General features: G+C 37.7%; 1 protein-coding gene across 2 annotated transcripts; it reads left to right on the forward strand.

The window, feature by feature from the left end:
- Positions 1–500: 500 nt before the first annotated feature.
- Positions 501–27681, forward strand: LOC121859259 (adapter molecule Crk-like). Of its 2 annotated transcripts, none has more exons than XM_042356011.1 (7): positions 501–519; positions 4636–4995; positions 7729–7851; positions 14440–14644; positions 17002–17130; positions 20459–20554; positions 25100–27681. In XM_042356011.1, exons 2-7 carry the CDS (start codon positions 4961–4963, stop codon positions 25316–25318), a joined length of 807 nt encoding a protein of 268 aa, XP_042211945.1. In that variant the 5' UTR covers positions 501–519; positions 4636–4960; the 3' UTR covers positions 25319–27681. The 2 variants fall into 2 exon arrangements, with proteins under 2 accessions (XP_042211945.1, XP_042211944.1); XM_042356010.1 differs by lacking the exon at positions 501–519 and adding an exon at positions 918–1074.
- The last annotated feature ends 225 nt before the right edge of the window (positions 27682–27906 follow it).

Genomic DNA, 27906 nt, shown 5'->3' on the forward strand with positions numbered 1-27906 from the left:
ATGCAGACAACAAGTCTCCTGCACCGCCTGGAGGGAAGGGGGAGTACTGTAGTGGATATTTCCCCTACAACTACAACTGCCGTTTGTCGCTGACTAGTCGACCCCTCTTCGAATAACCCAGCCTACGCCTCGTGGTCTAAGGTCAGCATCTAGCGCCGCCTAACAAAGCGGAGGTCAACTATCAAGCCACGCCTACCTCCGCTATATAAGACCTCACCTCGCCGTGACCTGCCCCTTCTTCTACCTACAGCCCAGCATGCAACACCTCTTCTGAGCTCTCTACTCCACACTCCCGAACCAGCCAGCTTCCAACAACTTCCCAGCACCAAGCTACACTGTACATCCAATACAATATATTACAGAGAGCGCATTGTGAGTTTCCTTTCTCCAACCCATCCTGAGTGTGAGACATCATTAAACCCCACAACAAACGGCCTGAGTTGCCAGCAGTGTTCGAGGAATCTTGAACGAGTCTGTACCTTCAGTAGTGTTTCAAACTCCTCTCTTATCAAGGAACGTGTCAGTATTAGTGTACATGACATTCAAGCCAGAATTTGTTCTCGGTAATGTCTCTGCTCTCAGTAGTAATTCTCAGAAGCTGCAGTGTTTGCTATTGGAATTCTCTGATGAAAAGGGGGATCAGGACCCCAGTATCCCCCCCCCCTAAGACCCGTCCCTGCATGTGTCTTTATTCTAATATTTTATTGAAGGTCTCATCACTAATGTCTCTACTTTGGCACAATTCCCTCATAATTAGCATAAACTAAACAAGACTATCAGTAGATCTAGCGCTAAATTGGCAAACCTTTGGCCTCTGGTAACAATATACTGTATACATCACACACATATATTACCCTCTTAACATATCCTTACCAATTACTGAACCTAACAGATAATATAACACCTAAAAAAAAAATCAAACCTATAATATTGTAGAGTGATTAAGGTTTATAATTAGTGATAAAGAACCATCAGTTGAGGTGAGTGGTGTGTCACCTGGTGGGTCGAGGTAGAAGCTGTTATATTTACTAGTGTAGTGGTGGTGGTAAGACTCACCTGCCCCCCCTCTCCCAGGTAATACACTCATCTAAGTAATATGACCCTTAAACTGTTTTATTAGGGATTGGTTTCTTGGTAGTATAGTGATAAAGAGTGTATGGTGAGAGATAAGGGTGAATGATGGCGTGGGTGTGATGGTTGGGTAGGGCTGTGGTGATGCTGGGTAATAACTACTTAATCACCATTTATACAGTATTTACTTCATAATGGTATAGTATATGCTGTTAGTTGATGGGTAATAATACATCTCTTATAGACATATCAATATTTGTATCTATTTCATAATGGTCTAGTATATAGTTAGTTATGAAAAATATTAAACAATGTTCCTCGAGTTTTGCTGAAATATTATCTTCATTAGAAACTTGTGCTATTATTCACATTAAGAGTTGTGGAGTTGTTTTATAGACAAGAGAGTAAATTATTGTTGTAAAAGTTAGTCACTGTCAGGCTGCACCCTATTACTGTATTGGTGTTTTTCCCGTCAAATTTTAAGTTTTGGTCATCCCTGTATTTAGAATATCCAAACTATTAACCTAACCAAACCAACCTAACCTAACCTAACCTAACCAAACCAACCTAACCTAACCTAACCTAACCTAACCTAACCAACCTAACCTAACTTAGCCACGGAACCCAGGAACTATAGGCAAGCTGTGTTTGTAGTCTTCTTTACATATAAACGTCTAATATTTTCTGTGATGCAATAGAACAATACTTACATATTTCTGACTGCAAGTTAAACAATGAATCTAAAATAATATAGGTCTACTGTATATAGTTTGAACATTCTATCACCTAAACTAGGTAGCTGCAGTATTTTAGACATTATGTAGAGAAAAAATTGGGTATTTTTATTGTAGTTCACACAACATTCCAGGGAATCTTTTATCATATTAAAAAAAAGACGTCTAATTTTAAGGTAATTTTCTTCTATTACTTTACCGTCGGAAACATATAATAATGAGATAGTACATACCTAATCCTTCTCTATTTTCTTCCATTAATCTTCAGCCATCATCGCCTACCTCACCCCCCACTCAGCGTGTTCCCTTCATAAATCGTCATGCGCATGCATTCCCGTACACATCACGCGGCTAATCAAAAGTTTTCTTTATTTTGCCACGAATTGAAATGAATTGTGGTTTCTGCTTTTAGAATTTGCGGTATTTTTTGCCCAATCAGATTCGGTTGTGATTTTGGGTCTCATGCTTCGAAATTCAAATTCATTTCTGACTATGAAAGTCTGTGATGGGTGTCACTTCAATTATATGGAGTTGATTATGCATTTTTGGGAAAAACGAACAAGCAAAAGCATTTTTTAGATCTCGTGGTGTTCTCCCTACCTCAGTAAAGATTCTAATTCGGAATAAGGTAAGAAATAACAGTGATTCCCTCATATGGCGAGAGTCTGGTTACGTAAAAACACCGTGAGAGTTAGGTTAGGTCAGGTCGTGTCGTGTCGTCCAAAAAAGGTTAGGTTTATGTTTTTTTTGTGTTTTTTTGTTTATTTTGTATTCACTTGGCGATGATTTTTTTCGGGAAAACCCCCACCCAAAACCCTGGTTCCCAACAGAGCCCCTATCTTGTTGGGGGTAGAAGGGGGCAATAACTAAAAAACAGGCAATTTCCGACGGAAATCAAGGTCAGAACCAATCAAAACACACAAAAATACGCTAGAGAAACATGGTTTTGACTTTGTAACAGAGTTGTGTGAACTACTATAAATTTACCAATATTTGGGTAGGTTTTTTCACCTATTGTGTGCTGGTACCTTGAGGACATTTATCCATAGAGGATAAGGTAAATAATTATTCTGTTAACATCGGCAAATGATTTATATGCATGAGAAACTTAATTATTTTTAATGGAGTTTATCTTTCTGAATGTTGGTGAATGAAAGTTTGGGTAAATTGACCAAATTGGTCAATCTAGGATAGTAGCCAGGTTTAGGTTAGGTTAGGGCGATTAGCACCAGAAACGAAGGTCGGATTCATTCAAATCACAACAAGAACCATAGGAAAAACTTATTTTTTATGGACAAATCAAAACCTGGCTACTGTCCTAAATTGACCTGCATCTGTACATTTTCTTTTTTATAAATTCATGTGGACATATATTCTTAAAACATCATAAGCTCTCTCAAGAATCGAACTAAACATTCAATAAATAAAAGCTTACAAAACTAGTTATTTTTGAAACGATAATCAATTCTGAATAACATAGAGTTAACAATATGACTAAAATATGGTTTACAGTTTTTCTAAAACTCAATTATACCCTATTATTTATATCAGACTTTTTGTTGCTGCTATAGGAAGCTGAGAGATTCTCACGCATTTTTATGTATAATTAATTTTAGAAAATTGTGTTTTATAAAATTAAAACATAAGTTGATGAAAAATGCAATGATAAATTTCAACTTGTATTCACCACAATTTCTCTCATCTTTCATGCCCTGTCCACTACAGGTGACTCGTAAATAGAGAAAAATTAAAAGATTAAATACACATATTTATAATGAAAATAAAAAGTTGTATTGATTTTATAAGTAAATATCATCCAAAATATAGCTGTGGAAAATATGAACAAAATATGTAAACATATTTTGATATTAACCAGCTCCTTTACCTTACTGAGTTATGACCCTTCCTACCCTATCAACCTCGACTCCACCAAAGGTGGGTAGGGGAAATTGTGGGGTTAAAAACTTAACTAAAAGAACCTAACCTAACCATTGCCAGAAAAAAATCAAATTTCAATACAGTCGTGTCATATCTTATGCGGGGGTTACATTTTGAAGAGGGCGTGTAAAGTAAAAAAATGCTTATGTACAGTCAAAATTGAAAAGTTTGAAAACCTCCTAAAATATACATTTATTTATATCTCTACAATATATACAAATCAATACAGTACATTATAATGTTCCATGGTTGACCTTTTCCAAATCCTAACCCAATTTATTATTATAATTAACAAAGTTTAGCTTTGTATTAATTTGTTCATTAAACAGGAGACATAGATAAGAGTGTAATGTAACAATAACTTGTCAGCGTCATAACACAAGCTGTTGCTAAGAATTACTCTACACATACACATTTATAATCATTGTTAGATGTCTGCTTGTGGAATTTTTTGTCTTGCATCATTGTTGTCATCTTGTTCATGGTACAGTATATATTGTTATCTTTTTAAGCAAAAATTATAGAGATGTACTGTACAATATTTTATTATTTGATTCTCAAAACATCTGTTTTCTATGTGTAATTTAATGAGTGCAATATTCTCACAGACAAGAACAACAGAACAAACTCACATTTCTGCTCAGTCTACAGGAACTGAAATACTGTACCAGGATATGTAGTATAAGCACTTTTTTACATACAGGTGCACACACAAAAATCATAGATAACCTGGTGTTCAGTCCTTGTCAGTCTCCCAATTTTACTCTCTCTCTCTCTCTCTCAGAGGTACACATCCATATACAGTACAAAACCTGTCTAGAGTCTTTTTGTGTTGATTCAGTTAAAAATGACTTAATTTGTATTTAATGCATTAATTCTCCAATCATTACAGAGACAGACAAGGGCCATGGACTAGCAGTTTCCACCGTGGGCGCGCTGGAGACTGCTATTACAGTGCACCCCAGGAGCAGTCCAGTGAAAATTCAAAGAAAAGTTTTTGCATTAACAGTTAAATTTTTGAGTTAATGTAAATAATCTGGAAAAAATTGTTGGGTGGGAATATCTGAGCTACATTAGTCAGTAGATGTGCTCCCCAAGCCCTCCCATTTACTTGTATTAAGCTCAATTCATTTTAAGTGGTGTAGAAAACATTGAACATACCGTAGTGTGAAGTGTACATTTTATTAAAAGTGACATTAACGGATACACCTAGCACAATGACTGCCTCTTTTGACCCTCACGACCGAACCAGGTGAGTACATTACCTGTACAGTATATATATTTGCTTTCAGGGTCAGGACCTTGCAGGGGAAATTTGGGTAGAAAATTAGTAAAGATATGTTACAATAATTATGTGTTTATTAATACAGTACTGTACCTTTACCTTTCACATACACTACTGTATAGTATAGTATATCTCATAGGTAAAAAATAATGTCATGAGAAACACATTTCCATACAATATATGCATTGAAAAATGACTCCTTAGAGTGCAGTTTTGGATATTATTCAGGAACGTATCTGGAGTATTACTGTATACAGTAACCTCTAGATAACTCGGCATGGATGTGGTCTCGGAATATATTATAGTATAACTCGGGGAAATGCCGAGATATATAAAATTATCTGGGGAAATCTTGGCATATCTGGCCACCTGCACCACCTACCATACCTTTGTGTCACCTATCATACCTCTGTGTCACCTACCATACCTCTTTGTCACCTACCATGCATCTGTGTCACCTACCATACCTCTGTCACTTACCATTCCTCTTTGTCACCTACCATGCACCTGTGCCACCTATTATGATGCTTCATTCTTCGCCTGCAGTGCTGGTAAGTGTTATTTTTTTACATCTAGTAATTACTGTACATGTACACATACAGTAAATGGGTCAATAACTTTTTATTGTTGTATTTTTGTAGGAGGGGGAAAGTGCCTCGACAAGTCGGAATTTGGAATAACTCGGCAAGGCCAGAGCCCCATATGTGCCGAGTTACCGAGAGTTTACTGTACCTGTATTACTTATGGTACGCACTTAATTTCCAATAACTAAAATGATTAAAATTGCAAAATTTGGGGCTAAACAAGCAAAAGATCACTAAATTAATGCTATACCACTACCCGCACAATCCATGGCTCTCTGCATAAGTTATAACTATGGTCATATTTCAACCAATCACGTAAGCCATAACTGCTCATGAAAGACCCATGCAAAATGAGATCACTGTACGTAATTTTTTTTTTACTCGTACATGCACACACAATTGTTCATACAGGATGTGCCCTTTTTAAAAAAATCATTATTGTAAAGTCAAAACCATAAGGGAATCCAAATTTCTTACGTCCCAGAGAATCATGGGAGGAGTAACGCTGTGGGAGGGGGGTGCAGTGTCGGTATCTTGGATTAAACATTTATTATGTGTGGGAGACAGCACAAGAGAGTGAGGGAGTGGCGTTCTCTCACGGCTATGCTGTCTCGTGCTAGTGACAACATTGCCAAATGGCAACGTAGTATTTTTCTTTTTTTCTTTATTATTATTATTTGAATTTATTCCTCACATTTCCTGGTTCGGGATATAATATTTTATGTACAAAGAATAAATTCTTTCACACACAACCCATCCTCTGGGCGATGCGACACATTCAACTGCTTAGCCTGGCAGTCACGTGGGTCGCACGTTTAACGCCTTTCCAAGATTGTGTCATCATATCTCGGAATATTTTGAATTTCATTAAACCCTCGAAAGGAGTATTTAGGAAAGAACTTTTGTGTGTATTTTCCTCCTGTAGCCGTAGTTTTCTGAAAATAATAATGATATAAACCCTTGTTATTCACAGGGATTAGGTTCCAAGGAATAGTGTGAATAGGCAACACCAAGAATAACAACTTGTACTACCTTAGTGCACTACTGTATACCTATACCAAACAACCGACCAGCTGCGGCAGCACTCATCCCCTCTTTTAACTTATCTAATAATTCAACTTTCTTTGTTAGGGTCATCACTGACTTCTGCCTTTTACATTTCACTCCATTAGCAACTAGCACTTACACTAGACAGTCATTTAGGAACCGTTTCACACAGTAACACTAAAGTTTTGAGAGTACAACACGAGATGCTGCATGGTGTCACTCTTTGTGCTGCGGGAAAAGGCTGGCAGGCTAGCCACCATAGCCACCATCTGCTCACCGCGAATTGTCGAAATCGCGAATCGGAAACCCGTGAATGGCAAGGGTCTACTGTACAATATAGTATACCAGGAAATGTGAGGATTAAATAAATAAATAAAATACAGCAAAAAATACTGCATTGCCAAACCAGTAAATAAAAGCCAAATGAAGGTTTAACACAGTCACCATTTGCATGCATTCCCCATTTCACCATGATAACGGAGACCAGCTGGGACGCCGACTCCCTAGCAACGCTCCCAACCCTCTACAACCTGCACCCTCCTCCCTTCCCTCACTGAGCCAGATAACTCGTGTGCAAAGAAATGTATATCCCCTTTATGTCTTTGCCATTAGAACAATTATTTCTTTTACTTTTTCACAATGTGAATGTAGGGTGGTGTGTGCACATATCTGGGTAAAAATAAGTGAAGAAAGTTACCCAGTACTTATATCTACCCAAAAATACGAGTTGAAAAACAGCTCACAGCTTGGCTGGGTCGCCTGGTGGTAACTTTAAAACTACCCTTAGACATTCTTGGGTACATCCAGGGTGTCATCTGTGAATTTTAAGGGCATCCTATAGTTTGCACTGGACAAAACATTTTTAGTAATTAGCTTAGTACAATCGAGCACAGGTTGTGATAACTTAAATTTTTCCACAACTTGTACAGCATTACTGTTGACTTATTAGTTGTGGAACATATCCTAATTTTCCCCATAAGATTAAGTATTCACTATATGCGTCCCTGAAGTGATATTATTAATAAAGAACTCGCATATAACAATGTTACACAAGCATATATCGTTTCAGCTGGTACTTTGGTCAGATGTCGCGGCAGGACGCCACCGACCTATTGATGGCAGAGCGCGATGGCGGTGTGTTCCTGGTGAGAGACTCTACTACCATCCTCGGGGACTTCGTGCTCTGTGTTAGGTAGGCCTCACATATTGTGTTGATGTGTTACTTTGTCCCTATATATCGTGATACTGTGTTTGGTAGGCCCCACATATGTCAGGTAGTCCTCATATTGTGATACTGTTTGGTAGTCCCCAAATTGTGTTAGGTAGTCCTCTTATTGTGAAACTTTTAGGTTGGCTTTGCATACTGTGTTGATGTGATAATCTGTCCTTTCATATTATGATACATATACTGTACTATGTTTGGTAGGCACCACATATTGTGTTTGGGAGCCCTCATATACATACATATTGTGATTCTGTTAGGTAGGCCCCAAATAGGCACTGTGTTGATGTGTTATGTTGTCCCCTCATATTGTGTTAGGTAATCCTCATTTATTTTGATTCTGTACTTTGTTAGTTAGGCATCACATAATGTGTTAATGTGTTACATTATCCCCACATTGTGTTGGGTAGGCCCATATACAGTAGACCCTTGCCATTCGTGGGTTTGTGATTCATGGTAAGCAGATGGTGGCTTTGGTGGTTAGCTTACAAGTCTTTTCCTGCACCACAACAAGTCACCCCACGCAGCATCTCGTGCTGTATTCTCAAAACTTTAGTGTTACTGTGTGAAACGGCCCCTAAAAGACCGTCTAGTGTCAGTGCTAGTGATGCTAGTGGAGTGAAATGTAAAAGGCAGAAGTCAATGATGACCCTGACAAAGAAAGTTGAATTATTACATAAGTTAAAGAGGGAATGAATGCTACTGCGGCTTCGGTTGTTTGGTATAGGTATACAGTGGTGCATTTGGGTAGTACACTGTATATGCTGCTATTCGTGGTTTTTCCTATTCACACCATTCCTTGGAACCGAACATCCTTGAATAGCAAGGGTTTACTGTATTGTGTTAATGTGTTAGAAGTGGCTGTAGGAAGTTTAGGGAGCTGCTGCCTTTATTGACAGCAAGAGGACTAACCCTCTGAGTGAAAGGAAGAATGTATGCAACTGGTATGAAAAGTGTGATGTTATATAGTGAACTGAAATGAGATTGGTGAGGTGTATCTGTATTGTAACACTGAGAGAGAGAGAGAGTAAGCCCTGCGTCAAAGCTAAATGGGAGACGGTTGAAAGTACTGTACGTATTATCAAAGTCCTTTGTAGAGGCAGGTTGATATGGTTGGGGTATTTGAAGAGAATGGATGAGACCAATTGGGTCAAGAGATGCCTTAGCCTAAATGTGGAGAGGAGGAGAGCTGGGGTGGGCCAAGAAGGACATGGGGAGAGGTTGAAAGAAGTGACATTAGAGTTAGGAACCTGGCAAAAGGGGCTGCAAGAGACTGTGTAGCTTGAAGAGCTGCCACAATGTAACCGCAGCTAAAGCATGCAAACATGGAAAATGGCCATAAAACAATGATGATGACTCCCCTAAGGTAGCCCCCACTTATTGTGATACTGTATTAGGTAGGCTATACATATTCCAGGGTTGGTTTGATGTAAACCAAAAGATTTATTTAAATCATTGATTTAAATATGGACTTGCTCCCACATGAAATAATGGAGTTGCCATTTGCAATACGTGTACAGTACAGTATAGTATAGACACTCCCCGGGTTACAGAACACACATACAGTACAGTATAGACACTCCCCGGGTTACAGAACACACAGTTTATAGAAATTTCGAGGATACAAAATGCCTCCAATAAGTCCCATTATAAAAAATTTGGGGTTGCGCAAGAGTTTGTTATTACGGAAGGTAACTGGTACGGCGTAACAACACTATTTGTGGAGGATTATGCATAAGGTGGCTGAGCACATCCCTTTGTGAGACACCATCTGTGATTCAGTACAGGGAACAGTAAAAGTTTATATTATGGAAGGGTCGTTTTCGGTTTACGGAAAATTTGGCTTAGTGTCCAGGAATGGAACGTTTCCATAAATCGAGGAGTGTGTCTGTATATTGTTAACGAAAAATATCCTATACTGTATCATAATTTACTGATAAGTATATATTGTCTCGAGGGTGTGATTCATAACTTGCTATGATATCTGAATATCTTAAATTATCATTGAGCAACCGTGCAGTCTCAGTCAAAAGTAATCATCCACCCCTCCGACTACCATACCCGTGAGCTCGAGGCCTTTCTACACGACGGATCACAAGAGGGTGGGAGGAGAACTGGGGTTGCAGATTGGGGTTAGGTAGGAGGACACAAGTCAAGGGCCACATTCATAGTGAATTATTCTTAACACCTGAAGAAGGTGCTAAGGTCGGTGGATGTAGCTTGACGTTGACGGCCTTAATGACCCTGGCCGTTGATAGGCCTAAAGCCCAAACAACTAACCAACCAGGAAGGTAGGTGTCTGGGGAGGTGTCATATGGACTTCTCTTTCCCTTAGTTATCTATGCCTTTATTCGTGATTCCGGAGAAGAATGCAGGTGAGCTTTTGGAAGATTGTATGATATGACCACATAAGAGAGGTGGGGGTAGGGCTTGTTTACCACCAGGAATATTAAACTAGGTTGTTACTTGATCATTTCCACCTCTCACCACTACTGTTCTTGAAAAAATAAATCAATATTAATTGAAAAAAAACAAATAAGAATGAATTGTTACTTGATAACTTCCACCACTACCGACTTGAAAAAATAAATCATAATGATTTATAAAAAAAAATTAAGAATGAATTGTTGGATAGAAAGTGACTTGTCCAGCCTGTATTGTGTGTATTAGAGTTGTGAAATTGAATGCGGGTGATGAGGTGGTAGTAGCAGTGATATATGGCCACTGCTCCACACCTAACCCAGGAGGGACGCTATAGAACGTCGATTGGCAAGTCACAGGCAAATTATCGGTTTGTGCACCGCTGGCTACGTGTCAAAAATTACAAGGGAGGTTGGGGTCTGTGTGAATGATTGGTTAACCCGTTGGGAGGAGTCTGGGAAACCGGCTGCAGTGAGTATTTTTTATGGTTTGCTGGCATTTGATATATCAAAATGACTGTTTTAGGTGTGTAATGTAAACAAAACATTGGATCTCTTATTTCATATAAATGATAATTAATCCGGGGAAACCACGATTAACCGGACGGGTTATTGAGATTATGCATGACTTGTGTTGGTCATATACAAAATAAAAGTGATTTTCACCCTTGTATTCAATATATCTCCTTATATAAACTTTATTATAAGTATCTAATTACCTGTGTTTAAAACCTGAAAGAATTATAAATAAGGAAATGGATGGCACATTATAATATAATAAGGGTCCTTATCTATTACTCATTCAAGCATGTAAACCTAAGATAATATAGTGGAAAAAATAGCTTGCATCCATCCTTCCCTTCCTTCCTTCCTTCATGAATTTACCTGCTTTCTTCAATCCCCTCCCCCAAGTCAACCCTCTCCTCCCCACATGATTTACCGTGCAGAAAGGACCCAGCCAGGCACAGGTTAGGTGGTGGAGTGGATGATTACTTTTGACCACAACTATTTATTACAGAACCATTAACAGACTGTGTATAGTTGTTGCCACACTCAATGTACATATACTTTTAAGATTTTTTTTCATATACTGTATACAGATATACAGTGATATCTCCATTAGCCGGAACAATTGGTGCAGAGCACTAATGGGAATGAGTGATTTTAGGGTAACAGGACGACTCTCTCGGAGCCAGAAAAAATCCCTCATCCCCGGAATTTTCCTGAATTTTCCGGGTACCGGAAAAATTTCCGGAAAATTACCCGGATTTTCATCTCTCTAACCCGGAATAAAATCCCCCATCCCTGGAATTTTCCTGGTACCATGAAAATTTTCTCAGACTTTAACAGAAAATGTGCCCCATGCAAAAATCATTCCCAAAGCCGCAATTTTCCAGAAAATTACGGCTTTGGGAATGATTTTCCGAGAAAACTTCAATTCTGGCTATCGGAGACTTCCGGGTTTGAGGGATTCCAGTTAACGGAGATATTACCGTATACTTAACACATATGCGGACTGTGCAAAGTCAACAGTTAATGAATCGACGATTATCGAAGCAATTAATCCCACAAGAATAACAAATTTGGGAGGTTAGGGACCAGTCACCCTCCATAAACTCCCATCTACTCTTGATTTATCTCTGTTGTGTACACTGTCAAGGAAGAAAATAATGCAGACATATGAAGCAAACATAATAAGCATTAAATAAGGAATGTAATCATCAATTGAGACTGTTACTGTATTTACCTGTGTTGAAGCGTTGAGTTGGCATTCCTCCCTGAGGCTGGAGGGACATGTTGGTTGGGATAGTCTTACTGGGTGAAGGGTGCAGGGTTGTCATGGTCCTCAAACCCAGTGTCTCCTCTTTACACACACACACTCATTGTCAGCAGCCTCATACTTTTTCTTGTCTCTGAGGATGGTAGAGGTGGTCAAGGCTGGCAAGCTCTAGTCTCTACTAATCTTTGCAGGTCGATGACCACTCTTATGCCTTATCACATCAAGCTTGACTGGAAGACTCACAGACTTATGCAACCTCTTAAGGGGCAGCACAAGATGAACTATTACTGGGGCGTTTAGGCATGATTGAGTAACACACTTAAGTCTGAAACGACAGGGTAAACGAAAAACACAAAGTATCACCATCTTCATCAATGTTTTATGGCCATTTTCCACGTTTGTGTGGGTTAGCTGCATTTATCTGATTGCAAATTTTGGGTAATGCCCAAATGGCAATCCCCCCCATCCCCCTCACCACTGCTAATCCAAGGTATCAGTGCAGAAAATATAGCAGAGGCCAAGGGATGGGCACAGCTCTGGTGATTCAGCTGCCATCAGGCATTTTGAGACAAAGTTTTATGGCTGGATGCTCCTGATGCCAACCCACAAGGTGGGAACAGTTGGCAAGGCAGGGTCATAACTTACTGAGGTCATCTAAGTATACCTGCCGATGAACCAAGATAGTCCCCAATTGTATTAATATGTTGGGTTGACCCTGCATGATGTTGATTTGTAAAGTAGGCCCATGTACAGTATTATGTTCTTGTGGTAGGTAATCCCCACCTAAACTAAACCCTTGATAATTGGGCTTGCTGGAGGCTGCCTTTGCAGAAATACAGAATTTCTTAATTTTTACACAACTTTTAGCATGATATCCACATATGTGCACCTGGGGTATAAAGTACTCGACCATTCATCTATGGACAGATTAATGGGTAATGGAGCAAATATTGCTAATCCTTCACAATACTGTAGATGGCATCTCTCCCCACCATCTCCCTCCCTCTCTTGCACTCCTTTCTGCCCACCCCCTTACATACTTACCCTCACCTTCCCTCTCTCCATCTCCATATCCTTCCTTTTCTACCCACTACCCTCTTTCTCTTATTCACCGACTCCTACTCTTTCTCTTTGCCTGTCTGTCTGACAGTGTCACTTGCCTACCTATCATGCATCATACTGATTACTGTAATATTCTTCCAGCATCTCCTTCCTTTCGTGACTTCCTGTCCAAACAACTTGTATTTCTGACCCTTTAATCTCCCCCTCCTCATTTCCTCTCATCCCATAACAGCACAACACTACTTTCCCCTCTCCTTCAGCCTACACTCTCCACTCCTACCCCAGCCTCCTCTGCTAACCTTCAACACCACCAACCATCTATATTTCACTTACTACCTAGATTGTTTTATTGATCATTATCGACAATAAAGGTTGAGGAAGGTGTGACTATGTAAAAGCACTTTTGTTTTCTTCCCTTATATGGCAACCTCAATAGACCCCCCTTTACTTGTGATAATCATTGGACTGTGTTATGGTTGGATAAATATTTACCTGATAGCTTTGTATATAACTTCATGACCACTGTCCTTAGGGAGCATAACAATGTAGCTCAGTCAAATTGAGTTTGCTCATTTTTCATCACACATAAGATAAATAATTTATTATTTAACTTCTTTAGCAAATTACAATATATGCATGTATGTTAGCATCATACAAATGTGTTGACTGCACGGTTTTGGGCAAGTGCAGTTAGTCCCAACCTTCATATTAGATTCGGCAGTTTGATCATTAGCTACTCGGTTCCATCACCTTCCAATTCCTAGCTGGTTTTCTTAAATCTCACGGTGCTCACCAGTGGCCCACATTCATATTAGGACAAGAATAATTTTATGAGACAGGGCTAAAGCAAATAATCCAGACACTTTCCTCCTTCCCAGGGTTAGGTGTGAAAGCAGTTACAACTGTAATGTTTACTGTACATCTTCATAAACAATTGTTCATGAGTTGTTCAGGGACTCATTTCAGAATTTTGAGTCCTGACCTACCGACAACGACCATTATAAACAATTACTATATCAGTCGATACCAATTCGGTTTGAGATACTGCTGGTGAGTCGTTGATATTATAACAAAATTAATGTTTTAAAAACAACATTTCCTGCCATTAATTATCATGCTCATATCTTGAGGGATTTACTGTACAGGTATTATATATTATGGGTTGGTCATCTCAGCCCTCAGGCATTTACTGTACATTACTGTAATGAGTCTAGGATTTAGTCTTCAGTGTCTATGTATAGATTAGTTTGAGTTTTTCTTTTATGCAATGAACTAAATTTTTTTTCTAATTTCCAGGGAAGACAACAAAGTTTCACATTATATAATAAACAAGATACAACAGGGTGAGCAAGTGCGTTATCGCATAGGAGATCAGATGTTTGCAGATTTGCCATCACTTCTCAATTTCTATAAACTACATTACCTAGATAGCACACCCCTTATCCGACCTGCACCTAAACGTTGTGAGAAGGTTGTAGCAAAATACGACTTCGAGGGCAGTGTAAGTGTTCCTTGTACAGTATGATTAAAGTGCTCTCTAATTTATTGGTATAGTCTAGAGCAGTGATGGGCAACCCACATTATTACTGGGCCACATGACTGATCCTCCCTCATCTCAGTGGGTTGCATCCTTGAAGATATGATCATAACCCAAATTTCAAAAGCCAGAATATTTATCCATACAATTGCAATATTTTATCGCATATAGAATAATATGTTTTTTAAATTTATCAAATAACTTGACATGCATACATACATACATTTGGGAAAAGAACAAAAGATTTAGGAGGAAATGGAAAGAGTTAATTCAAGGGAGGACCAGTTATTGATTTTGAACAGTTTTGACAAGATATGAATAAAAAGGCACAACTCATTTTACTGAAACACCAATGTTCTTTATGTTTACTTTCTCTTAACTTTCAAATGCAAATTATCAAAACAAATATGGCAATGTCTAACCTAAGCTGATCACTCTCAAATGTTTATGAAGTGTTTTATTCTTATTACTATTTTTTGTATGTGAATATTGATCACTTCACTGGCAATAGTTTACAATATACTGTACAACTTAAAAGATGTGTACTGTATTAAGCAATAAAGCCCAAACCCATCAAAAAGTAAAGCTCACACACCAACTGATGTGACTTGGGACTCGAGAGGGAGACAGGCAGGTGCTGCTTCGGTTTAATCTTGAGCGAATCTGATTTTACAAGAGTTTCAAACCTCTCACAGTACCTCGGTCACAGGACTAGGTATCACAGTACCACACATATAACTCTAGGCTTGTCTTACAAAAATAATCCTAAATATATAACTATTTCCTCCACCCTAATAATTGAACTTATACAATTTAAGACAATGAATAATTAAGCCAGTTAAACAATGGAATCTTGTTGTGAGACTTAACACTGCAGATGATATACCTTAATTACCTTTGTAACTCAATATATACAAAATGTTAGAACCATCACCTGAAGCAACAATTGACATTGAAATTAAAGTTTTATGGGGTTCTCAACTATACCTATCCTAAAATCCTAACCTAACCAATGCCTTTCTAATCCTTGTCAACTTTCGGTGAGGAGATAGGCTAACCGTGTGGTCCTGACACACCCCTATAGCTGGTGGTGGCGAGACAGCAGACATCGAGGGCAAGCTTGGAGTAGTCCTGGTGTGCTAGGAAGAACCAGCCTCTGGCCTCCTATTGACAGCTGGTTGGTTGTCCAATGGAGAAATGGCAGGTGGTGGCGGTGCATGAGGCTCTGGCCAGCCTTGTGGTTGATTATGTTGAATGCATTGGAAACGCAACCAGGAGTACTGCCTCACAATCACACTGCTCTCATATGTTTCTCGTGGCGTGAATGGCAGCTTCCCCCCCCCCAGCTTGGTGGCCAGCACATACTTGGAAAAGTCCATAAAATTCTGGGGATGAGAGATTTTTTCTGGCTTTGAGAGGTAATGTAATGTGCAATTTCTGGAACTTCCGAGAACATTTTCCGTCACCCGGAAAATTCCGGGGCCGAGGGATTTTTTCTGGCTTGGGAAGAGTCGTCTTGTTACCCGGAAATCTCTCATTTCCAGAAGTGCTCTGCACCAATTGTTCTGGCTAACAGAGGTATCACTTGTGTGTATGCACAGTATACTCTCGATTTAAAGGAGTCTGAAATAACGAACTCTCGATTTAGCAGAAAGCATTTTTTTCACAGGAAAAATTCTGTATAACTAACTCGAGTGGTCAGTATAATATGTACCTGTACTGTATTTTTTGTTTTTTATATTATTTATAGTTTTTATACATTTAGTACAGTCACCGGAAGATTCAGACAATCGGCTTTTTCGGACAGGTGATCCCCCCTTTTAGTCCGGTCTTCGAGGGTTCACTGTATTTGAAGAAAAAAAAATTTATACTCGTTTGTATTGTGTAAATTAAATGTTAAGTTTGTTGTAAACAAAACATAACTTGTAAATTATGTGATAAACAATGAAGGTAATTCTAAACATAGAAAATCTTACCATATTAATGAAAAAGAAATGCTGTATTTAATATTGGTCTATTGATTGCCGTGCCAAGTGCACCTATTTTTGATAGTACAGTATTTATGTACTCAAGGACAACAATCGACAGAAATCTCGCGGGTCTCACTTTGCACCTCGATGGGCCACTGGTTGCCCACCACTGGTCTAGAGCCATGGACTTCTGAAATTGTGCAATATTTTTTAATATTACAGAAGGTCTTTAGGAACCTTCTGCTAGTGTCTGATGTATTTCTTCACTGAAAGAGTTAAGTAATGAATATGATAGTGGTATAATGCAAACATTTGTTTAGGATCTTAATGTAATTTTGCTTCACTTTTCAGGATCCAGATGATTTGCCGTTTAGAAAAGGAGAAGTGTTGACTATTGTTAGCAAAGATGAAGATCAATGGTGGACAGCCAGAAATTCCATCAATCAGACTGGGTCCATACCAGTACCTTACGTGCAGAGGGTAGGCAATACTAACCCAATTCCTGAAGTCTTAGCAAAGGATGTTATAAATACCTTGTGGTGTAGTGTGTCTTTTCATGCTGTTCATGTCTGGTTAGTTTATCAACAGTGTAATATGAACACTTTAAATGTTACACAGATATAGATGGTAAAACCTTTCTAAGGGAGAACAAATGTTTTTCAGACTACAGTATTGCATGAATGTGGGTTTCTCTTAGGCCTATTTATAACCTGGTGTCTTCTAATCCATGTATAGTATGCAATAATGTTATGGGATTCAACCCAGATATGAATCTGGACTACTGATAACTGGTATTAATATATAATTTGTATGGCTCTATGCAATTGTTACCAATAAAAAAGGCAGATGAGAATTGACATTTTACCTGAATGGCTGAAAGATGAGCAGGTTTTGGTGCTGCAATCACACATACTTCCACTGTTAAGTCAATTTCCTTGTTCAACTGGTGGCTGTTTGTGGCATCAGCCATACCCATATACAGTTTGGTTTAGTTTACCAGCTCAGTCAATACACAGGGAGGTCCAGAACAGTTAAACTTCCTGTGTATAACAGGTTTTGCTGCTCTCCTCCTCTTCTAAGTACAGTACTTATAACCTCAACTTTAATGATTGTAAGAGACAACAGCATGTGATGTGTTTGGTTGTCAATCTACATGGAAAATAATTTCTTCATCCTCACCATGTTGTGGCTTCTGACCCTTGAATTGAATATTAACATGGCTGAGCCAGTTGAGAACCTGAGCTCTCCGATAGGCACCTGATATATACTATACATTTATCTCAAGGAAGCATTATGTAACATTTAGTATCATCTGGAATATTACACATAGCATGGTGGTAATAAGAACATATCAGAATGTTACCATGGTTATCACTTCAATATTTATTTTATTTATTTATTTATTTTTTATTTGTTTTTATTATAAGTAATATACATAAATTACAGTGGAATTGAAAAATATAAATATAATGGGGAGCAGTACAACACGGGTTGTACAGTATTAAGGTTGAACAAGAGGACAGAGCTGTCAGGATTATGTCTAGTTGGCAATTATATTTATTGCAATGGTAATTTTTTATCTATTTACATGATAATATCCGATAAAATGGTTTTGATGTTACAATAAAAGCAGGTACTGTATATATAGTAGGTTTTACAAGAAATATTAATACTTAGACAATAGATATTTTTTTAAGAGATGATTTAAAGGAAGGGAGCATAGTCTTTGCTCGGGTGGGTGGGGGTAAGTTGTTCCACACCTTCACACCATGATATTTTATGGAGGTCTGGGACTGAGAGGAGAGCACGGGGGTGGTCTTAGTAGCTCTGGTGTCTTAAGTTGTATCTCTGATTATTCCGGAACTGGAAATAATTATTGTCAAAAAAAAAAAAAAAAAGGGCACAGCAGTAGGTGTTAATATCTTTGGATTTTAACATTTTCAATTTTACAAATTTTTCATTTGTGTGATCTTTTTTTTTTTTTTTTTCAAGTAGTTCATTGTTCGTACAACTCTCTTTTGTGCAGTAACCAGGGATTGTGTTTTTGAAGAGCCAGAGGCCCCCCATAGCGTGTGGCAGTGTATCAGATGTTGGTAAACAAGATCATGATAGATTTCTTTCATTGTTGAAGTCTCGGGTCAATGACTCGCCACATATCTTGAATATTTCTGTAGACGTGAAACCAGCTGGAATTCTAAATCCTCTGCAATAGGACTTATCCTCTTGAGACACTGTTGTGTCTATGAGTTTGACACATTTGATTTTATCTGCAAACTTATCATTAAGAACTGTACTCACTAAATCCAGAGTGGATGTGAGAATAAGTTTCTCAGCATATGTATATGACACTTTTTCTTTTGCAATGCGATAAGTAAATAACTATGATGCCAGTTGTACTTTATCATTAAGAGTGGTTGCTTTACTGAGATTATTTACTGACAACTTTATTTCCTTCTTTCTTCTCTGGAAGTTCTCAAGTGGTTTGCCACTGAGCTTGGCATGTTTTGTCTCTAGGTGTCTTTTCAATTTGGATGGTTTCAAACTTTCATATGCAAGAACTTAATTTTCTTTTTGGCAGGGGGGGGGTCAGAAGAGGTCACTCCCCACACTTTCAACTGTAGGGCTCTCTGACTGTTTATCTTTCTCAGATGCAATATGTATCTGATGACTGAGAAGGTACTTTGCTTTTTCTTATAACAAAATGATCCAGTCTGTCCTTGGGGTGGTAAAGGGTACTGTATGGCTAACGAGGGACTACAGGTTGACAATCCCTTATCCGAAATCCTTGGGACCAGATGCATTTCGGTTTTTGGAATTTTTCGGTTTTCAGAATGGTTAGTTTTTCTTTTTTCTTTTTTTTTACAGGGATCAGCCCACCCGGGCACAGGTCACTGACCCACATTGGGGCCTGGGGGCCAAAATATAATAATAATAATAATTATAATAATAATAATAATAATAACAATAATTCATAGGTCTAGGTCGTGTTTCTCACTTTTGATCTTTTTTTCATTCTTGTATTTCTTTATTATTATTATAGTATTATTGTTATTATTATTATTGTTATCATTCTTATTTTATTTTTGTGTATTTTTTCTTAAAATTTTTATTTACTATGAATAATTATTATTATTACTGTATTATCATTATTATTATTATTATTATAATTATTATTACTATTACATTTTCACCCCCCAGGCCCCAATGTGGGTCAGTGACCTGTGCCCGGGTGGGCTAATACAAAAAAAAAAAAATACTCCACAAAAAAAAAATTCCGTTTTCAGAGCTTTTCGGTTTTTGGAATTTCGGATAAAGGGTTGTCAACCTGTACTTCCACCTTCCCGCATTGTAACCATAACTGAGAAAAATTTCCTGTATTGTACTGTGTCATATACACGACCGAGTTACGTCTCTCCCTTTCCCCACCCCGTGATCTCTCTCTCTCTCTCTCTCTCTCTCTCTCTCTCTCTTGTACTAGTAACATAGTCATTTTGTTAATGTTTTTTTATTTATTGATTCATATATGTATTTTAATTATCACTTTAGTATTTTTGTATTTTTATTATACAGTTCTACTACTACTGGTGCCATTACTGCTGGGACCAATAAGAGAGACCAATGTTTGCACTTTATTATAGCAGGGGAAGGCCAAATAGTTTCTAAAGAGTAAATACTGTATACTGTACAGTACAGTACTGTAATGTGCATAATAATAATCTTATAGTTTTATCCTTTAATATCATTCAGGTTTGAAAAGTTGTAGTTTGTCATGGTAGAAACATATTTTAATGATATCCTTTTTCAACAGTTTGAGGAAGGAGAGAGTATTCCCATTAACTCAACCCCAAATAGAGGCAGTACACAGTCTACAGATGGTACGCCACGTCAGAGGCCTAGCCTTCAGGTACTTAGTATATTAATGCTGTTATGTGGAATACCCTTGTACTTAAATAATGTTTTTTTCATTTATCATAAAAACTATAAGTTAAAATACGTCACCACTGCAATGTTAGAATTGTAATATAAAGATTATTGAACTGTTTATTACAAATCATCTTGTTTCTAGGTGACGTATGTGTAAGCAATCTTCATTTGGAGTTCAGCTAAATATTTTCTGCCAGGTAGAAGGAATAGTGAATAAGGTTTCGTTTGAGAATGTGTTGCCTCCTTTTACTTAGATATATTGGATGGAGTTAAATGACAGAAAAAAAATTATTCGTGGACTGTTATGCACTAGGTGTCCAGAACCACCTCAGTTTTTTTTTGCTATGGTTGGTTAGGACTGGGGATTTTTTATTTTTTACCTGTCTGGAATGAACCTAAATACTACACCTTTACTAATATCTTGTATCTTGTGAAGAGATTTACAAGGCTATTTGGTAACACTGTTGTAGGAATTACTTCAGTTGTATAGATATCAAATGGTGTTTGTGAAATATTTTATTTGCTTATTTAATTAACCAGACTCCATCTCGGTTATTTAGGATGGACTCGGCATAAAGTGTCATAAGAATACAGTTTAACAAAAATATTTACAATATATTATGTAACTGAAATCAATGCACTTATCTGCAAGTTTCTCAATACTGTATGTGACTCTTAAAAAGGTTGCAGTTTTCTGGATGCAATTATTGTGGCTTCAAACTTTTGTAGTTACCAGAATACTATTTACATTTCGGTTGTCACTGATACTAAGGCTTTGTCATAACTGATACCCATTATACATCTTATCACTGCAGCACTAGCTTATAGAAACACACTAAGTAACCTAACCATTTTGGCACTTTCTTAACACTCAGGATCGCCTGAAGTTTATTTAATGAGCCTGTCACTTGTTTTGTTTGGAGCCAATAGAATGACCAGAAATCATGATATTTTTGCTCCAAGCACTATTCATGGCTAAGATATTATCAAATATTTATTCAAATGATGCCTTCCTACAAAAAAAGGCTGGGAAATCTTATGAGACCCTCAAAAATTAAATAAAATATTAAATAAAAGCCATTTGGCAAATATAAGTGAAAAGTGGGAGTTTGCTGTTGATTCCTCTTTGTGCTGTACCCACATCATTGCATCAGTCATTATAAAATGCACATGAAAAGAAAGAGTAAATCACGAGGAAGATGATGGTGTAAGTATAAAAAAAGATAATGTAAAAAGTAATAGAGTTACAGAATAAAAAGTAAAAATAAGTGGTGGTTAAGCACGCAGTCGTCGAATTGTTTATACAGGTACACATTTTTTTTGCCTTGCTAGTTTTTTTATTGAAGTCTCTCGAAAGAATTTTTCGTCTACCATTAGACAACACATTATGCTTCCAATATCTTCCCAGGCGGTAGTACATGAAGTAGGCAAGGTCAAACCCTGAACAGAGCAGAGATTTTAAAGCATCAGTGGGATGGTGCAACCAGTTTATGAAAAGGAAAGATCTGGTATTACTACAGTAGAAGCTACCTGATGACCTTGACCATCAAGTTACCAGGTTTCACCAGTTTTTTATTGATCTGAGGCAGAAACACCACTTTTCATTGTCAAACATTGGAAATATGGATGAAACCTCCATGAACTTTGACATGTTAGGCAATAAAACAGTGGAATCTGAAGTTGTGAAAACTGTGCTAGTCAGGAGTACAGGCCATGAAAAGACAATGTTCACAGTGGTGTTATCGTGACCCATGGTCAACTTCAAGCGCAAATTCGAATGCCCTTAAAAATATAGCTAAATCTGGCATCTTTTAGTCCTATTTGCTCATTTATTGGTAGGTTTAGGTAATGGCATAATAAAAATCATGTCTTCAAGTGTGGTGTTTGCAACTGGCTGTTTGAAATAGAGTTACCATTGTCGATGCTCGTCCTTCAGCAATATGAAAAGCATCTCTTGTAGAGACGCACCGTACTTCGTGGGTTAATGAAAATGCACAAGTGCCACAGGGAATGACGGTATGCAGCTGTTCGTGTGCATTTTTTCCACTGTTGATATACAGTGATATCTCCGTTAGCCGGAACAATTGGTGCAGAGCACTTCAGGGGATGAGAGATTTCTGGCTAACCAAACGACTTTCTCAAACCCGGAAAAATGCCTTATCCCCGGAATCTTTTCCTGTTATTGGGAAAAGTTTCCGAGTGTCTAAACTAGACATCTTGCATATACGGACACTAGCCCACTTCCACAGAACGTTTCTGGGTGCTGGGGATGTTTTCATTGAATCTGACGCAATGTCAGGTGGAGGTAGGGTGGGGGATTAGTGGTCTCACATTACTGACCTTCTGATGGAATGTCAGGTCACCCTTTCTTGGGTGGGGGATTAGTGGGTTTCATGACCTGAAGATGTCTTGAATAAACACGAAATAAAGTATTTTTAGGGAGATTGCAATAAGTATAAGTATAAATGAGCAAAGTTGTAACCCTTCAACACTATGTTACATAACATTTTAAAATATGGGGTGAGAAAGCAGAAAGGTTTGGGTAATTAGAGAGATGGAGTGGAAATCCGCATTGCCAAGCGCTCCTCAACAGCTTATATTTAACTCACTACCACGCAGTCACACACACATGCAGATTTGTCTTACAGCAAGACCCTCACTCCTCATGCTTGCAGTCTTAATTCCCTTGTTGGAGAGTGTATGTGTGTGTGTGTAGCACAGTGTTTATTAATACCTGTACCCTTCATATACAATACTGTACTGTATATATCTCGTAGGTAAAAAAAATAACATCATCAGGAACACATATATGCAATGATACCAAATTCATTTCTCTAACACAATTAGAGCAGATGTTATGGATAAAAGTTTATACTTTTTTATTACTAGCAACCTTACACCTCAAAACTACCTTGGCTTTTGTCTTTATTCAAGACATCTTCAGGTCATAAGACCCACCAATCCCCCACCAGACAATGGGTGACTTGACACTGCATCAGAAGGTCAGTAACACAAGACCCACTAATCCCCCACCTACAGTGGTGTTTGCATAAATTATTACAGTTCCGTGCGAGCAGAAAATACCAGTCGTCGCTATAATATATAGCTTCATTCACTAGGTACATCTCACTCCCATATCATATAGATTTTTAGTTTTTTAAATATAGTTATTTAACCTAACTTTAAGATAAACTATTCAGGATTATTCTAGTAAAGAAATGGAGTGTTTAGCTTAATTAGAACTACTTTACAGACTGGTATCAACATTTCTTACATATTTCTTAAAGGAATGGAGTCCCAATCGTTATATCGTGTCATAATATTTTGTTTAAGGATGTCTTACTGGAAATGTCTCCTTGAGAATTTATTCAGGATAATTATGGTATCACATTCATTTCTCTAACACAATTAGAACATCTGCTGTGTATAAAAGTTTATACACTTTTTCGCTAGCCATAAATATTTTCTCTTGTGCCCTCAGTCTAAATGTAATTTGGGCATGTTTGTCCGTGTGAGATGAGATGGTGAGATGCATAGTTTAAACTCTCATAGATTCACAGAAAACTTACCCCAGCTCCCAGAAACATTCCAGGGCTGTGTGCTAGTGTCAGTCTGTGCAAGATGCATAATTTAGACTCTCGGAAACTTTCCCAATAACCGGAAAATTTTCGGGATGTGGGAATTTTTCCAGGTTTGAGAAAGTTTTCTCATTGCCCCAAAATTTCTCATTCCTGGAAGAGCTTTGAACCAATTGTTTAGTTACATTTTGCATTTCATGAAGACTGCTGAACCAGATGTTTCCAATGTTTATAATAATGAACTGATGAAATATATGTTGTCATTTAAATAAAATGATTTACAGGTAGTAGAAGAGTCAAGGTGTTTCAGAGTCAGTCTGTGTGAAATAATTGTACTGTATTAAAAATGGACAGCAAGTATAAATGTTAAGTACCTGTACAGTAAGGCAAAATAATATAATATTACTTTGCTTGATAATGACTATACTACTAACAGTTTTACAAAATTAATTATGCTTGAAATAGTTCATATGACATTTTTTTGTCTCGGGTTGGACTTTGAAGATATCACGTAATATTGACTAAGTTGTTATACCCTGAACCCATGTGGCCTAATTGTAGCATGAACAATGAGCAGTTGTGTTAGTAAGCATGTTTGGGTATCTTGAAAGATGCTTTTTACCTTCCCCAGTATTTTCTTAAATTTTCATTGTATTGGTTTCTTGATTGTATATTTCAAATAAGACACAGAGTTGCTTTAAAACAATATTTCATTTTTGGCTCATCAGTTTTTGCAGACAACAAAAAGCTCCTGTCAACACCCTGGTATTGGCATTATTGTCTGGTTTAAGTTTTTCCTTGTAGCTCAATAGTCTTAAACAGTTCAACATTTGCATTAGTTTGCAGTGCTCTTGTTAAGAGAGTCTCACATGTATCACAATGACCATTGATTACATTTTAGTTTTGTAACTCCTAATACAAAAGAATTAAGGCCAACTTTCTTACAGCGGAAATTACCGGCCTATGCACGAGTGAAACAAGCCAGAGTTCCCAATGCCTACGACAAAACTGCTCTCAGACTGGAAATTGGAGATGTCATCAAGGTGACAAAGATGAACATCAATGGGCAATGGGAAGGTGAACTAAATGGAAAGGTTGGACACTTCCCATTTACACATGTAGAATTCATTGACAGTGAAAATTCAGTGGATGGAGATCCAAATTAAGATGCATTACATAATTGCATTAGGATTGTGTAATTTCTAGATTCTTTTATTTTCTTAGGAATAATGTGAGTGTGTATGAAAAGAATGAATGGAAGTTATACACAGGTAAATTTGGATGTGATATGCTGGTCATCTTACCTGTAATGCAAAAATGGCAAGTTTGTATGTGACACAATTTTAGGAAGTTTGGATCAAGGACTCGATTCTGATTAGGGTTTTTTTTTTTTTTTTTTTTTTTTTTTTTTTTTTTTTTTTTTTTTTTTTTTTTAGTCAAAGTTTTTTATGAAATTATTTAAGAATAATTGATAAAAGGTATTAATATATTCAGATTTTTATAAACTACCCAAGGAGTCTAGCTGCTCCAGTAAGATGAAAGTCAAATTTTAAGTGCATGGGTATATTTTTTATCGGTTTATTTATTTTTTTAGACAGTAATACCTTGGTAGGGGAGGGCATCACTCTCTGCATCACTTCCTTTATGATGCTTGTGATTAAACAGAGATTTGATTGAAAAAGTTGTTACTGTGACGACCATATTTTAATACATAGGGATAATGAAATCAAATATGTTGCCTTTGAAAACCATTTTCTTGCACATAAATTGCACAATTTTTTATTAACAATATCCATAATAAACCATGGCAGTTTTCTTCCACTTTTCTTGCAAATGGATTCAACATATCATGTTGGCTCATGTAGTATATCTGTTAATATATGTAAATACTTAACCCCAAATGGCTTTGTTCCAAATTAGTCTAGGGACAGTACTCTTAGCTGCATATTCATATTGGATTGTATTTTACACTGCATAACTGTCTTGCTCTCTGGTCACTGGTAGATAATAGGTACAGTAATTGTAGAACTTTAAAGATGTGTCAGTACCCAATAAAGGATTTATTATCTGTAACATGCAAGGGTTGCTGTAGCATGCAGTGGTCCCTGTAACATACAAGGGTCATGCAGTGGTCCCTGTAACAACAAGGGTCATGCAGTGGTCCCTGTACCATACAAGAGTCATGCAGAGGTTACTGTAACATGTAGGGGTTACTGTAACTTGCAGGGATCACTGTAACTTGCAGGGGTCACTATAACATGCAGGAGTCATTGTAACTTGCAGGTGTCATTGTAACTCTCAGGAGTCACTGTAACTTGCAGAGGCCATTGTAATATGCAGGAGTCACTTTAACATGCAGGAGTCATTGTAACTTGCAGGTGGCACTGTAAGTTGCAGGAGTCACTGTAAGTTGCAGAGGTCATTGTAGCTTGCAGGGGTCACTATAACATGCAAGAGTCATTGTAACTTTCAGGTGTCATTGTAACATACAGGTCATTGTAACTCTCAGGAGTCACTGTAACTTGCAGAGGCCATTGTAACATGCAGGAGTCATTGTAACTTGCAGGAGTCATTGTAACTTGCAGGTGGCACTGTAACTTACAAGTCATTGTAACTTGCAGAGGTCACTAACTTGCAGTGGTCACTAACATGCAGGGGGTCACTGTAACCTGCAGGGATCATTGTAAGATGCTGTGATCACTAACTTGCAGGGCAAGGGTGGATCCAGGGGGTCTTGGGAACCAGAACCCCCATTTTCATCAAAAAATTTCAATACTTATTCTTTAATGCAATATTGTACTCGGGCATTTTGTAAACAGTAATTTCTATTGACCTTAGAATATCTCCTAATATCAAGTGCACATGGCTTAAAAATGCCCATGATATTGGTCAGATTTAAAAAAAAAATACTGGGGGGGGGGCTTACAACCCACCCCCCAAAAAACTCCCCAGTTGGATGGGATCGCTGCACTCATCATGTTCTCCCACCCAAAACTTCTCGGACGGACCCCCCACCCCACCCTTTGATGTTCTTGGATCCACCCTGCAGGGGGTCACTGTAACAAACAGGAGTCATTGTAACTTGCAGGAGGTCACTGTAACAAACAAGAGTCATTGTAGCTTGCAGGGGGTCACTGTAATAAACAGGAGTCATTGTAGCTTGCAGGGGGTCACTGTAATAAACAGGAGTCATTGTAACTTGCAGGGGGTCACTGTAATAAACAGGAGTCATTGTAACTTGCAGGGGGTCACTGTAACAAACAGGAGTCATTGTAACTTGCAGGGGGTCACTGTAATAAACAGGAGTCGTTGTAACTTGCAGGGGGTTACTGTAATAAACAGGAGTCATTGTAACTTGCAGGGGGGTTACTGTAACTTGCAGGGGGTCACTGTAACAAGCAGGAATCATTGTAACTTGCAGGGGGTCACTGTAAAATAAAGAAATTATAAAGGATACAGTATTTGTGCAACAAGTTAAATACAGTAATACACAGGAGAAAGTTGCTGTCAAGTATATAAGTTTACATTACTTAATTGGTTTTCTTATACCTAATTGTTATGGATGCTACTTTTACCATGAAGAAATATCAGATAATCAAATTTCACTGTTAAACATAGGAATCCTCTAACAATGTCTTGTTAATCAGTAAAGAGATCACATTCTATAAATTTTGTTTATATGCTAAACATGTTAAATTTTCTTTGTTCTAAATCACTCCATTTTTTTTAATGCAGTGACTGAAAAGTTTGTATT

Source organism: Homarus americanus, unplaced genomic scaffold (assembly GCF_018991925.1).
Source record: "Homarus americanus isolate GMGI-L3 unplaced genomic scaffold, GMGI_Hamer_2.0 scaffold36188, whole genome shotgun sequence".
Taxonomy (NCBI): Eukaryota; Metazoa; Arthropoda; class Malacostraca; order Decapoda; family Nephropidae; genus Homarus; species Homarus americanus.